Source organism: Ursus maritimus, unplaced genomic scaffold, assembly GCF_017311325.1.
Source record: "Ursus maritimus isolate PB19 unplaced genomic scaffold, ASM1731132v1 scaffold_2, whole genome shotgun sequence".
Taxonomy (NCBI): domain Eukaryota; kingdom Metazoa; phylum Chordata; class Mammalia; order Carnivora; family Ursidae; genus Ursus; species Ursus maritimus.
The window spans coordinates 14,972,140-14,986,347 of NW_024424452.1; the positions used below are offsets into that span (position 1 = coordinate 14,972,140).

Here is a 14,208-nt window from a genome sequence, read left to right on the forward strand (position 1 = left end):
GAGGAAACACAGACTTACCAGATAAAGACTTCAAGTCAATGGTCTTAAATATGCTCCAAGAGCTGAAGGAAACCAGGAGAACAATGTCCCAACAAATAGAGAACACCAACAGAGACAGAATTTATAGAAAGGCTACGAAGAAATTCTTGATGTGAAAAATATAGTACAGAACTAAAAATTTCACTAGCGGGTTTCAGTGGCAGATTTGAGCAGGCAGAAGAACCCGCAAACATGAACACAAATCAGATGGAAACTGGCCAGTCTGCAAAACGAACAAGTGTACCAACACATACAAAAAGAACACTGCGACATAAGCAGTGTTTGCACAAGACTGAATGTACTGGACACCACGGGATCATAGCCTTCACAAGGGTTAATCGTATGTGTGTGAATTTTACCTCAATTTCTTTAAACACTGTATAAAAATATTAAGGACCAATGGGAGGGAAGATAAACATGAGCAAAAAGACTAGCCAGGAAAGAGAAGAGAAAAATGAAACAGCAGCTGAAACATACAGAACAAAAGAAACATTTGTTTCTTGCTTGCTTTTCCTGTTCCTTTGAGCCGGGTGATTCCAAAGCGTGTTCATAAATTTACAGAACAATCTAGTGGAGGGGAAGAGACTAACAACGCAAGAGAGACACAGAAAACAGAGACAAAGCCCTTGATTCCAGAGCACGCACAGAGTGGCTTTGACAGGACTCAGACCTGTGGTCTCCTGCAGCACAAGAGATGGAGAGGATGTGTAGATGGGGTGCGCGGCACTATACGAGATCTCCAGCAGCTTCCTACAAAGCTGGAGGAAGGAGCAGGGAGAAAGAGAATTCAACAGTCATCTGGAGAGTGAGAAAGGGAACTTACACAAGAACGCTGGACACTGCTGGGCAGGTCTGAGTGCACACACGGACCTGTGGTCATGAATCCGGGGACAAAGACCAAGCAGCAGGAAAATGGAAAGGCAAATGGTAGGTTTCAACCTGGCTTGGGGTTTGACCATTTGGGTCAGATAAGGGACTGGAAGGCAAGGCAACTGAAGATTGTTTATAAAAGAATGAGTATAAAATCTAAACTGCGTAAGCACAGAAGTGAAGTAAGCAGTTTTCACTATCCAATGAAAAACTGATGGGATCAAAAGAATTTTGAAGTAGGACACCTGCGAGAGATCAGAGCCGAGGTCACAGGAACATAAAATTTCAGAGGTGACTGTGGAAGTGAGGGGTCAAGGTCAGCGAAGACAATGGCTGCTGGAGGTGTGAAGGGCAGGCACCTGGGGGACCAGGACGCTGGATCGATCACCTGGACGGATGGCTTTGCCCCCAAGGGTAACAACAGGAACAAGGGTGGAGAGAAGTGAGTCAGCAAGTGGTTCTTGAATGACACAAGTAAGCAGGTGACCAAAAGATGACAGACAGACAGCCATGAAGGCAGCAGCGGTGAAACAGTCAGGTGACATGAGCTTCCAAGAAACGAGGGTCCCTGAACAAGGACCAAAGAGACACGTTTGCAATGTGAGGGACAGGAGGAGAAGAATCTAGAATGATGGGCAGCCTTCCAGCAGGAGAGGTCGGGAGGAAGACGTGCTTAGGGGATACGAAGACAGGACGTGTGTAACCTCAGGCCTCTGCCTCCTCCCTGCCAGCTGTGGGAGAAGTCCGCAACTCTGGCAAGGTGACCATTAAAGCAGAGAAACAGGAAAGCATGCTGCCCACACTGGCCTCGCTCGGAAGGCCGCACACTCTCTAAACCACCACCACAGGAGCCGCAGATCTTCCTCCTAACCACCAGCCAGGGAAGGAGTTTCCCGGGGCAGTAGTAAGGTCCAGCATCCCCACACACAGGAGGAAAGCAGCGAGACCCGGACAGGGGCTCCGTACCGCGGACGACTCGCACTGGCCTCTCTTGCAGTTGCCGTCACAGGGCTTCTTCTCTCCTTTCTGAAGGGCCTGCAGCTGGGCGAGGAACTTGGTCTTCCAGGCCCTGAAGTCTGCTTCGATGCTCCCGTGTTTGCTTTTAGCCACGTCACAGTCCCCCTCCCCTCTGGTCACCACGCGATGAGCACCAAGCATCCAGAGCCACTTATCAACATTCTTGCCAACCTGCAAGAAGAAGACAGAGGAGCTAAGACACAATCCTCTAAATCACAGGCTGGGCAGTTGTTCTGCAAAAGGTCCAAGTCACTCTGGGGCCCCGTTGCTGGCTGCTGTGGGGAAGGGGGAACATGGCCTACAGAGGCCCCCCAGCCCCAGCCGCAACCTGCAAATGCTACACTGTTTACATGTGACAAGACCCTGCAAAAGACTCTTTTTAAACAAAGGGACAAACCCTTTGACGAAGGTAAAGGTTACTACCTAAAAAAGACTTTGAAAACTACTATTCGAAGTCGTGGTCAGAATCACGTAACTCCTCAGCAAAAGAAATCTATTCCGAAATGTAGCAAAGCCCATTTTAAACACAAAGGGCAAATGCAGCCCATCTGGCAAGACTCACGACTTCATCAATTCAGAACTTTGACGTACTGCAAGAAGGAGCAGGTAAGCTGAGCCACAGGGATTACCAAGAAGCACAGTGAAGAGTTCAAAAACTTGATAGACTTTCTGAGTGGCAAGGCATTAAACAGAACATTTACACATCTGAACTGTACCAGTTTTTGGCGGTCTACTTCCTTTGAAAATATGGGCAGAAATAGACATCTTGATATAACGAATGAAAACAAGCTTAAGGAAAGATGTCCACGTTCACCTTTACTCACATTCTACCAAAGATAGGTGAGCCAGGCTGGGCCCATTTTGGGAAGAGGTACATATACAAAAGTTCTAGTAACTGTTTAGAACCACAAGAAACAGAGAGGCTCTACATTGTTTTTATTTAAAGTAGAGAGAAAAGGGGCGCCTGGGTGGCTCAGTCGTTAAGCAGTCTGCCTTTGGCTCAGGGCGTGATCCCAGAGTCCTGGGATCGAGCCCCACATCAGGCTCCTCCGCTATGAGCCTGCTTCTTCCTCTCCCACTCCCCCTGCTTGTGTTCCCTCTCTCGCTGGCTGTCTCTCTGTCAAATAAATAAATAAAATCTTTTAAAAAAATAAAAAACAAAGTAGAGAGAATAGAATGCAAAAGAAAAGGAGCCAAGTTAACTTGGTACAGAAAAAAGATGTAGGAAAACAAAACAATATTTTACTACATAAAAGGCAGTGAATGTTTTTCTTCTATTTCCCTTTAAAAATTAATGATTAAAAGACAATGAGCTCAACTGTATTCAGGGTTAGCTTGAGCCATAAAGGTTGTTCAACAGAACAGGCGGCTGAGAAAGTCCAAAGAATGACTAATCTTCCATCCACAAGGTCCTGCCTGGGGACAGCAGACTGGACGTGATGGCCATGAATCCAGGCTACTATGACACTAGACAATAGGAGGTGTAAGCATTTTATTCAATAAAAATTTACTTGAGAACCTACTACACCCCAAGCCTGGATACATGTGTGTAGCAATTCCCCACTATAAACAGTAACACAAGAAGTTTACTATCAAACACCAAAGTCTGGGGACAACTTCACATACACATGTGGATGTGTGTGTGTGGGTATGAATCTTTTCTCATTATAATAGAGAATTTATCCCTATAATTCAACGCACACCTACCTTGTTGAAGTGGCTGGCATAGGCAGAATTTCCCAGGCCAAATACAGCATACCTCACACCCTTCAGGTAGGTTTTGCCAAATCGAAAATCACTGGATGCTTCCTCCAGCCACTGGCAGAACCACTCTGCACTTTCGGTGGGTCGACCGTCGGTATACGTAGCAACCACAAAGGCACAAACGTTTTTACTAGTGGCCTAACCAAGAAAGTAATCGTGTGAGAAGAATATTCAAGATACAACTTGCCGGTAAAGAAAATCCCTTTTTAAAACGCCGACATCTACATCAATACTAATCTCGAAGGACAAAGGTGCTTGCAAAACGTTACTCATTTTCAAAAGTAAAAGAAAAACAGAGCAAGGACACCTTGCATGGGGAGAAAATCCAGTCTCCTGCTCCTGCCAATGTACCCCTGGTGCCCCTAACTATGTACTCCATTCTAATTCTCCGGCGGTAAGTTCCTATTGTCTCCAGTTGTCATATTGGAAACAAAATCCAAATCGATCGGGAAGAAACATAGAAAGAGATCTTTAAAATTACATAAAAAATTAAAGCAAGAAACCTTTTTAAATGTGAAGTAACTTATGTAACACTTGGTACCATCATCTCCATGGGGAAACAAAATACCCCTCAGTCCTGCGAGCCACAGTATTCCATCTGCTTGAACGCACCTTAAAAATTCTAAGTCATAAGGTCAGTTATAAGCTATCCATTATTAATAATAAAGTTTCAAAGGTTGCTAATAATTTTTCACAAGTAATTCTGAGCAGATTCGAGCTCACTCATTTACACTCCATGATTCTCTTACGGGAGAAAGAAATGGACAGTTACAGCTGGGTTATCCACTAAGAAGGGGCTGGCAAACTATGTCCAACAGGCCCAGTCCAGCTCACTGCCTGTTTTCTTCTGTTTTTATTTATTTATTTTTAAAGATTTTTCTTTATTTATTTGACAGAGAGAGAGACAGCCAGTGAGAGAGGGAACACAAGCAGGGGGAGTGGGAGAGGAAGCAGCAGGCTCTCAGCAGAGGAGCCTGATGTGGGGCTCGATCCCAGAACGCCGGGATCACGCCCTGAGCCGAAGGCAGACGCTCAACGACTGCGCCACCCAGGCGCCCCTGTTTTGTTTTTAAACAAAGCGTTACTGGAATACAGCCACACTCATTCGTTTACACACCGCCTATGGCTGCACAAAGCTGATATTGACTACCTGGGCCTTTGCAAAAGAAGTTCGTCCATCCCTGCTCTACGTGCTTCTCCAACTTCAGCTGCTTCAGAATCATCTGGAGCACCTGTAAAATTACAGTCCCACATCCGGGGCTGGGCTGCACTTCTAGCAAGTTCCCAGGAGACGCTGAGAGTGCCAGTTCAAGGACCACACCTTGAGAACCTCTACTGTAAGGCAGACTCCCCTGGGTACAGCTGGAGAAGGAGGGGGATTTCTCAGGTGAAGAAAGTAAACCCACGTAGATATTAAGTAAGGCACGGAGGTCACACAAGTAGCAAGAGATTTCTCTAACTCCAAAACTCATACCCTTTCAGCTACCCACGTGGCTCCTGACCTCTCGGTCAGCTCACACATGGGTCATAGGCTCAGCACACTGCCATCAATCACCCGCCCTTGACGATGAGATCGGGAGCAGGAAAGACCACACGCCAAAGGGACAGGTCCCACACCACATGCTCAGCACCTCTGACTGATACTGAAAACTCAACCAACTGAAACGCCTTAGCGCGAAAATTAAATTTATTCTGAAGATTCTCTTTATCGCAGAATACAGGAGGTCAATTACATTTGAGAATTTGGACTAAAGGGAAAAGATAACCCAAGTACCAACCTCTTCTACGAGATGATCATCTGGATCATATTCTTTCAGATTCACAACCGCCACAGGCAGGCCTAGGGAGGCAGCTGCTTCAGCAAGACTTGCGGCAAATCCCTAATAGGAAAAAAAAAAAAAATCACATCAAGTCTTCAATACGCTATTAAAGCAAAATACAGTCTTTATTTACCCTTGTTGGCAAAGGAATAAGGCATTTATCATGAAAAATTTTTTCACTAACTGACATTTATCATCATAAACACAAATACTATTCTCGCTTCTTCCATTTTCTCAAGCATCTTTATAGAGATCAGTCATTCCACGGTGCTGTTCTCACTCTGTAAGTACATATGCGGGACTACATCTAAATTGGCTTTTTGACATTCCAGCCGCCTTGCCCTACTAGAATAAACACGCAGGTGATAAGAAATACTGAAGACGGAAGAGAATGGGATACGTGAGAAATGTGACACATTTCTGGAAGACAGAAAGCAAACAGAAGCATTGACAGGGAGGAGAAAGCCCTAGGGGAGAGTCCATATGCCTGACAAAACCCCAGGGAGGGTCTGGGCTCAGAAAAGCCACTACAGCGAAGCTGGGAGGGAACCCTGGGGCAGAGGAGAACCAACGAGCAGACAATTTGTATACAGGACAAGTGCACACCGAGCCCAGGCAGCATCTGCCCTTTACCCCCCGCCAAAACACCCATTAGCTCTTCTCTAGAAGAAATGAACCAAATGTTTGGGGAAAGCTAAAACTTCTAGCCACATGTTGGCACTCTGAAAAACGCCTTCCCACTTTTCGCTTAGTCATCTAACACTTGGCTCCCCATCTCCCAGGACGAAAGCTGAGCCTACTGAGCATCTTTTACTGGGACTCTACCGTGCCAGTCTCAAGTCTGGGCAATATTACACAACAGTGAACAAGACGCATATAGTCCCTGCCTTCAGGGAGCTTATGTTCTAATGGACAGAGACAGAGCAAACATGGAAATGAGAAAACACATAGTTAATCGGATGATGACTAGTGCTATGGAAGAAAATAAATCAGGATAAGGGTAAGAACACAGTATTACAGGTCTGGGGACAGTTGTTATTTTACACAGGGAGGGTCAGGACAGGTGCATAAGATAAGTAAATAAATATATATATATATATACTTTTTTTTTTCAGTCTTTTTCCCCCTAGTTCCTGGCACAAAGCTCCTAAAACCCTTGGAACTTACTGACTCTGGTAAGCTAATGAAATAACTCATGGGGAGGCAGGCCCCAAGTCGCTTCAGGATGGGGGCTGGTCACCACAAAACCAACTACGTGATTAAAGTCTTAGAACTTTCAGAACCACTGCTCCCACTGAGTTCAATCATCCACGGCCAATGATTTGAAATGTCCATTAAAACCCCTAAATGGGAGGACTCAGGGAGTTGCCGGATTGGTGAACACACTGATGTGCTGAGGAGCTGGTGGGCACAGAAGCTCCGAGCCACCCCTCCCCACCGTAACCTTGCCCCATGTCTGCCATTTGTCTGTTTCTGCCTTGTATCCTTTCTAATAAACCAGGAAGCATAGTTAGTCGGGCAATTTCCTGATTCTGTGAATCCTTCTAGGAAATTATCGAACTAAGGAGAGGACTGTGTATTGAATTTATAGCTGGTCCAGTCAGAAGCACGGGTGGCCCCTGGGACTAGGGACTGGCATCTTACGTGGAGACAGTCTTGCAGACTGGGTCCTTGTACCTGTGGAGTCTGACAAAAACTCTGGGTAGTTCGTGTCACAACTGGAAAAACAACAAGTGTTTGGTGGCAGAGGCCTCAAAGATAGACTTGAGCCAAACCTGAAGGACGTGCGAGGCAAGCCATGAGGTTACCCCGAGCAGAGCAACGTGTAAGTGAAAAGGCCTGAAGGAGGGAGCAGGCTTGGCAAGGAGGTTAATAAGACCGGAGACGTGGGGACCAAGGACAAGAGGTAAAAGAGATAATGGAGAACCAGACGTGAGGGCCTCCTGGCCACCGTGAGGGCCCTGATTTACTCTAAGTGAATGAGGAGGTCATTGCTGGGTTTTAAGCTGAAGGGAACGTGATTTCACTCAAGTTTTCGAAGTCCCTGTGACTGCTGAGCTGAGGGGACACTGAGGCCAGGGAGGGGCCGAGCAGCACCGAATGAAGGGGACCGACCGGCGGTGAGGTGACCGCAGTGATCCAGACAAAAGCAGAGGGTGCCGTGAGCCAGAGTGCTGAGAAGTGACTGGCGCCTGGAGCCATTTTGAAAGGAGAACAAACAGCATTTGCTACAAATGGAATGGGGGTTAGCAGGAAAAAGAGAGAATTCAAAGGGTTTTGGTTTTGTTCTTTAACTAGGCAACTGGAAAAATAAAGTCGCCATCTGCTGAAATGGTAAAGATTCTAAGTGGAAAAGGTCTGGGCAAAAAAATGGGAGTTCAGCTGGAGCGTACTAACTTTGGGATGCCTACCAGACGTCCCATGAAGACCTACGACAGGGCCCTGGCCATGAGAGCCTGGAGTGGAGCGGAACAGTTCAGACTAAAAACATGCATTTAGGGGCCACCACTGAATACAAACTAGGGCCTGCAGGTCCAAGCCAGCCCTCCATTTGTCTCTGTGGGTAAAAGGTCCTGGGACCCAGTCATGCCACTTACACTAGAGCCGCAGAGCTAAGCAGCTGCAACAAGACCGTATGGCTCACAAACCCTACAAACCCAAAAAACACAGTATACAAAATAAAATACCTTGCCCTCTATAGAAAGAGTCTGCCAAATTGTATCTAATAGTAAGAATGCAAAGCTCTAGATCCCTTAGAGTACGGTGAGTGCAAATAAAGACATGGTCTCAAGGTCTGTGCCTTGGGACACTCCTATCTTTCGAGGTCAAGAAGATGAGGAGAGGGGCGCCTGGGTGGCTTAGTCGTTAAGCATCTGCCTTTGGCCCAGGGCGTGATCCCAGCGTTATGGGATCGAGCCCCACATCAGGCTCCTCTGCTAGGAGCCTGCTTCTTCCTCTCCCACTCCCCCTGCTTGTGTTCCCTCTCTCGCTGGCTGTCTCTCTCTCTGTCAAATGAATAAATAAAATCTTAAAAAAAAAAAAAAAGAAGAAGATGAGGAGAAATCTGCAAATGACAGTGAGGAAGGCTAGCCTTGGCCGAGTAGGCGGATGACCTAGGAACAGTGTCAAAGAAGATGAAGAGTGAGAATTAATTAGCAGCATGGAAGTCACTGGGAACACGTGGGGACACACAAGAGTGGCCCAAGGAAAACAGGAGTAGGGAAACTGGAGATTTGGAGATAGTGACGCAGACACTTTCAAGGAGCTTAATGCTCAAAAAAAAAAAAAAAAAATTGAGGTGTAGTTAGAGGGAGATGTGGGGCCAATAGGTCCCATGGCATGCCCTGACCCACCGCGCACAGAACATCTGGTGAAAATTTATAATTAGAGAACACAAATCTGTGCACACAATAATAGAAAATCCACAACAGCTACCCCATCATTCTCTCCTAAATATTAAAAGAAAACCATGGATCACAAAGAATACCATAAGAACAAGTAGCAAGAAGGAGAAATAGCAACAGAAAAACTGAGAAAGCAGATAAATCAGGGAACAGAAAAACGAATTCACTGAGATATATTCTTTTTTTTTTTTTTTAAGATTTTATTTATTTATTTGAGAGACAGAGAGAGCAAGTAAGAGAGAGAGAGTACAAGCCAGGGGAGAGGCAGAAAAAGAAAGAGAAGCAGGGTCCCCACTGAGCAAAGAACCCAATGCAGGACTCAATCCCAGGACCCTGGGATCATGACCCGAGCCGAAGGCAGACGATTAACCAACTGAGCCACCCAGGTGCCCTTATTGAGAGATATTCTTAAATCACCAATAAGATAATATAAAAACTGAAAAAAGTAGTGTTTTTGCAACTAAAAACATAATAGCCAAAATAAAACATTCAAAAAAGAAGGTTTGGAATTGAAATTCCACAACACGGAGTAGAAAGAAAAAGTTACAAAAAGTAAGAGAAGAAAGATTTAGGACAAAGAAGCCATTCAAAACCTCTAACATCCAACTAACAAGAGTCCCAGAAAGAAAAAAAGAGAATATGGAAGGGGAAAAAATTTGCCCAAGAAATATCTGCAGAAATGCTCACAAATCTTCAAAAGAGCCCAAGTGTCCAGCACAAGAGCTAATAAAAAAAGAGCCAATCTAGACACCATCTCAAAAAAGTTCAAACATAAGGGCGCCTGGGTGGCTCAGTTGGTTAAGCGTCTGCCTTCGGCTCAGGTCATGATCCTGGGGTCCTGGGATCAGCCCCACATTGGGCTCCTTGTTCAGCTGAGAGCCTGCTTCTCCCTCACCCCTGCTTGTGCTCCCTCTGTGTCAAGTAAATGAATAAAACCTGTAAAGCAAAACGAAACAAAACAAAGTTCCAAGCACTACGGACAAAAAAATGATTCTAAAAGCTTCCAGAAACAAAAAAATCAAGTCATCTACAAAAGAATGAGGAGACTAGCCATGATGGTGAAGTGACACCTTCGAAGTTGCAAGGAGAAACTAATCTCCCTTACCCAGCCGAATACGAATCTGTTCAGTGTGAGAGCAGAATAAAGAAATTCAAATGGCACAGCTTTAAGGAGGGTCACCAAACCCACATCAACAAAGAGGTGGCCAACAATAAAGCCACTGAGATTTGAGGGATGTCTGGTTAATTAATATAAGGAGTCAATAACTTTTTTTTTTTAAAGATTTTATTTATTTATTCGACAGAGATAGAGACAGCCAGCGAGAGAGGGAACACAAGCAGGGGGAGTGGGAGAGGAAGAAGCAGGCTCATAGCAGAAGAGCCCGATGTGGGGCTCGATCCCATAACGCCAGGATCACGTCCTGAGCCGAAGGCAGACTCTTTAACCGCTGTGCCACCCAGGCGCCTCAGGAGTCAATAACTTTTAACTAACATTAGTAATCTGGAAATATGGCACACACAGGTTAAAAAAAAAAAAGCCATCAGGGGCGCCTAGGTGGCACAGCAGTTAAGCGTCTGCCTTCGGCTCAGGGCGTGATCCCAGCGTTATGGGATCGAGCCCCACATCAGGCTCCTCCGCTATGAGCCTGCTTCTTCCTCTCCCACTCCCCCTGCTTGTGTTCCCTCTCTCGCTGGCTGTCTCTATCTCTGTCGAATAAGTAAATAAAATCTTAAAAAAAAAAAAAATAGCCATCAGAGGAACCAAAAATAAGAAATAGTTAAAAAGAGATTCACTACAGAGTTCTTTTCATTATGAACCCCCCACACCCTGGATTTGTTACAATCTCCAAGTGTTAATTTGATCTTTTAGGGAAAAAAACACACGAGAGAGGCTATGAGTGAGATCTTTTATAAATAACATAGAAGGACTTTGTTTTGGCTGCTCAGATGCCTTTTTTCCATTTCTTCCAGTTTCCCACCTCTGTTGTTTACAGGTGAACTTAATATTAAGTGACCTTCAACTGTTCTGAAAAACTAAGAAATAGTATTCTACAAAACATCCACAAGAGGGCAGTACAACCCTCTTTAGTACTACACAAAAACCACTCGACATTGATTTTTTTTAACTTCATTTTCAGGTTCACCTTAGAATCCTTCCCTGGAAAGCACTAAACAGTTGTGACCTTCATAACAAAGAAGCTGGCAGCATATACATCTGCAGCATAGAGCGACTTTAGACAGTATTCAGTATCTACTGTTAACACTTTCAACACTATTAAATCAAAATACAGTTTATTAAGTCGCCGTGCGAAGTTGTGAAAGTCAGGACCCATACTGGACACTACTGCTGACATTCTCCTTTCACTATCCCCTACCTCTACACCCACCATCAATAATAGGCTTAGAACTCTCCATTCTGCTGAGGCAGAAGCAAGCTTCGAAACAAAGACCCTTCGTGACAGGGACCATCAGACACCACCAATCACGGGAATTGGCCACAAGGAATAAAAACCCACCCACCACCCCAGAAAGGAAAAATGTAAGCTGGAAAAGGGAAAAAAGAAGATGAAAAAAAACCTGAAGACTAATTCCGTTCACTGTTAGTGGACACTTTTAAGAGATCTTCTAAAAGATCAGGAAACCCAAGTTAAAGTATCACATGAAGTTCTTACCTTTGCTGTTCCAGTCTGGGAACCATAGAAAATCTTCACCCCAGACACAAAGACTTCCTTCTCTTGAAGAGAGATATAACCATTGGTCATCAAATCCTGAGTTGCTTTTGGAACAGATTTCTCCTGTGAGTTCTTGTCCTTGAAGATAAACAACTGCACAAAATCCATCAAGTTTGAATCTTTTCCCAACTTCAACAGGGACGAAAACTAGCAAAGATACTGACCAGTTTTCTACTCTCTTTATCTTTCTGATGTACTCCTCAAATATTAACCCCTTGATATAATCAGGTCCTTTAAAGGCTGGACCCAGATTTCTTAAGACTATAAAGATTCCTACTCCCTCCAGGACAAAACTATACACACGTTCATCCATAATGTGCTTTCATGGAATAACAGTAGGAACTTATTTACTGATTCTTAGTTAGTGGTAAGAAAAGAGAAGATAACTGCCCTTTGAAGATGCTAAAGAGATCTTTTTTTTTTACAAGTTTAATTTTTCATTACAAAATCTTCCTGTATCTTAACAGTGAGACATCCACAGCCCATCAAAGAACACATAAATAACCGTCCATAATAACTTAGTCTCTAAAAACTGAGAATAAATTCTTCAGGCATTAAAAAAAAATGTCTAAACACCAAACATAAAAGTGACTGAAAGTTCCTTTTAGCTTTTCTAAAAACCTTAGAAAATCTGCACTCTAAACTCTCCATATAAATGTAATACCTTAACACTTTCCGATAAAAAATAATTCCACTTACCTGCTTCCTGATAACAATCTGGAAACAAATCCAAAGGCTAATGCCAAAGGCAAAGCCCAAATATATGTAAAACCTGTTTATCCACAATGACATTAAAGGTGATGAGAAGTCCCACGTATCCAAAGAAGGATCTAAATTTAAATGATACAGGTGATTTTACTTAAAGCTACACATACAAAGGTGCTCTTCCTGATTTTAAGAATAAAAAATTAAAAAAAAAAAACAAAAAAACAAACTTCATTTTCAACAACCAGGCTAAGAAATCTATAAAAAAAAATCAACTCTAATAAAAATAATACACCACTGCACATGGTAATGATAAAATTATTGTAAGGATAAGGCTAACACAGGAAAATATACAAAATTGTACCTTCATTGGGATGTAGCATTTGGAAGCAAGAGAAGTTGAAACACTTCATGTGGAATTATGAATTTTGCTTTATTTTGTGTGCTCTATAAGAAAAGCTTTAAAAAGTACTAAACTATTCCCTTTCTTCTAGTTTTAAAGACCCACTGCTACTTATAAAGGGTTTTGAACTGACCTCACACCCATTTTTTGGAGGGAGATGTGAATAGACCTGGCCTCAAATGTTGAACCTGGAGGCAATTTCAAAAGGCGAAGCCTAAAATGTGGGGTTTACAGGTGCCGCTCCACTGTGGAAAGGGCAAAAGTGGCCTTTGCAGTTGCGGCTCCACCCTGGAAAAGACCAAAAGCCCTCAACACACGTGGGTAAAAGACAGTGGGCAGTTTGCTCTGCGTTTTACTTGAGGTTAGAAGCATAGCTCCTTCTGAACTCATCCCTAGCCTCACGAGGCAAAAGCCAGGTCAAGAGCAAGGTTCAGTACTCCCTTGCTGTCAGCGGCTCGCGTCCGGGGCTGACAAGTGCAACAATCTGAAGGACGGGGCCCGAGGACGCCACTCCGTTCGGAGAGGGTCGGAGAAAAACGGTTTCCTCTCTCCTCCCGCCTCACGAATTTTGCCCACCGGGGGGCCCTTACCCATTCTTCTCAGAGCCCAGGCCCTGCGGCCCGACAGACCCTAGGGCTGCAGACTTGAAAGACCTGGCGGCCGGTGCGGATACCAGGAGACCGCCAAACTACCTTGAAGCACTACCAGTACACCCCACAGCCGGCAGCACTGGGGGCAGCCATGCCACTCGCCGGCCCGTCGGGATTGGCTCAGAAGGGAAGGGGCGGACCAGAGGGAAGCCCCGCCTACATCTCCGCGCGAGGAAACCCTCCTGGTCCGGCTCGGATTGGCTCAGAGGGGAAGGGGTGGGCCCCAAGGGAAGCACCGCCCTCGGCCAAGGGCGAGGAAGCCAGAGCGCATCCAAACGCTCGAGGATTGGTGCAGAGGTGCAAGGGGCGGACCCAATGGGGAGCAAGGCCAAGACGGGCGTGGCATCTGGGAAAGAAATAGGGGGGGGAGACCGGCGCGTTAAAAAGGTATCGTCCACCAAATGCCATCGGTGGTCGCGTTTGGTCCTCAGTTGAAACACACCGACTGTAAAAAGGCATTATTTCGGGAAATTTGGTTATGGACTGGCCATTAGGTGATATTAAGGACTTGGTTGATCTTGTTGGGTGCATCCGTAAGGAGTATAGACAAACATATTTAAAGCTAAAATCTTATAATTTGCTTTAATCTCCAACAAAAAAGAGGGAGAATGAAACAAGAATGGCAAAATATTGTTAATTGTTGAAGCAGGGCGATGGGCTTGTGGGAGTTCATCGTACTTTTTTCTCAACTTTTTTATCTTACAATTTTTCCACAATGAAGAGTTAAGGTAGGTGTGGCCCCGAACTCTGCGGAACTAAGACGGACCGGCGCTATACGTTTCCCCCCGGTCGCGAAAACATGAA

At 44.8% G+C, this 14,208-nt stretch overlaps 1 protein-coding gene across 3 annotated transcripts in view; it reads right to left on the reverse strand.

Moving 5' to 3' along the window:
- LOC103670173 (S-adenosyl-L-methionine-dependent tRNA 4-demethylwyosine synthase TYW1) overlaps positions 1-13,548 on the reverse strand; it is a 202,241-nt gene extending 188,693 nt beyond the window's left edge. The window contains exons 1-6 of one of the 3 annotated variants that reach the window (XM_040634988.1): positions 13,345-13,548; positions 12,346-12,476; positions 11,587-11,739; positions 5,469-5,570; positions 3,634-3,828; positions 1,876-2,097 (exon numbers count right to left, since the gene is read on the reverse strand). In XM_040634988.1, the coding sequence (XP_040490922.1) occupies positions 1,876-2,097; positions 3,634-3,828; positions 5,469-5,570; positions 11,587-11,739; positions 12,346-12,476; positions 13,345-13,348 (807 nt within the window). In that variant the 5' untranslated portion in view covers positions 13,349-13,548. The other 2 variants (XM_008698566.2, XM_040634987.1) reach the window with 2 other exon arrangements.
- Between the last annotated feature and the right edge of the window lie 660 nt (positions 13,549-14,208).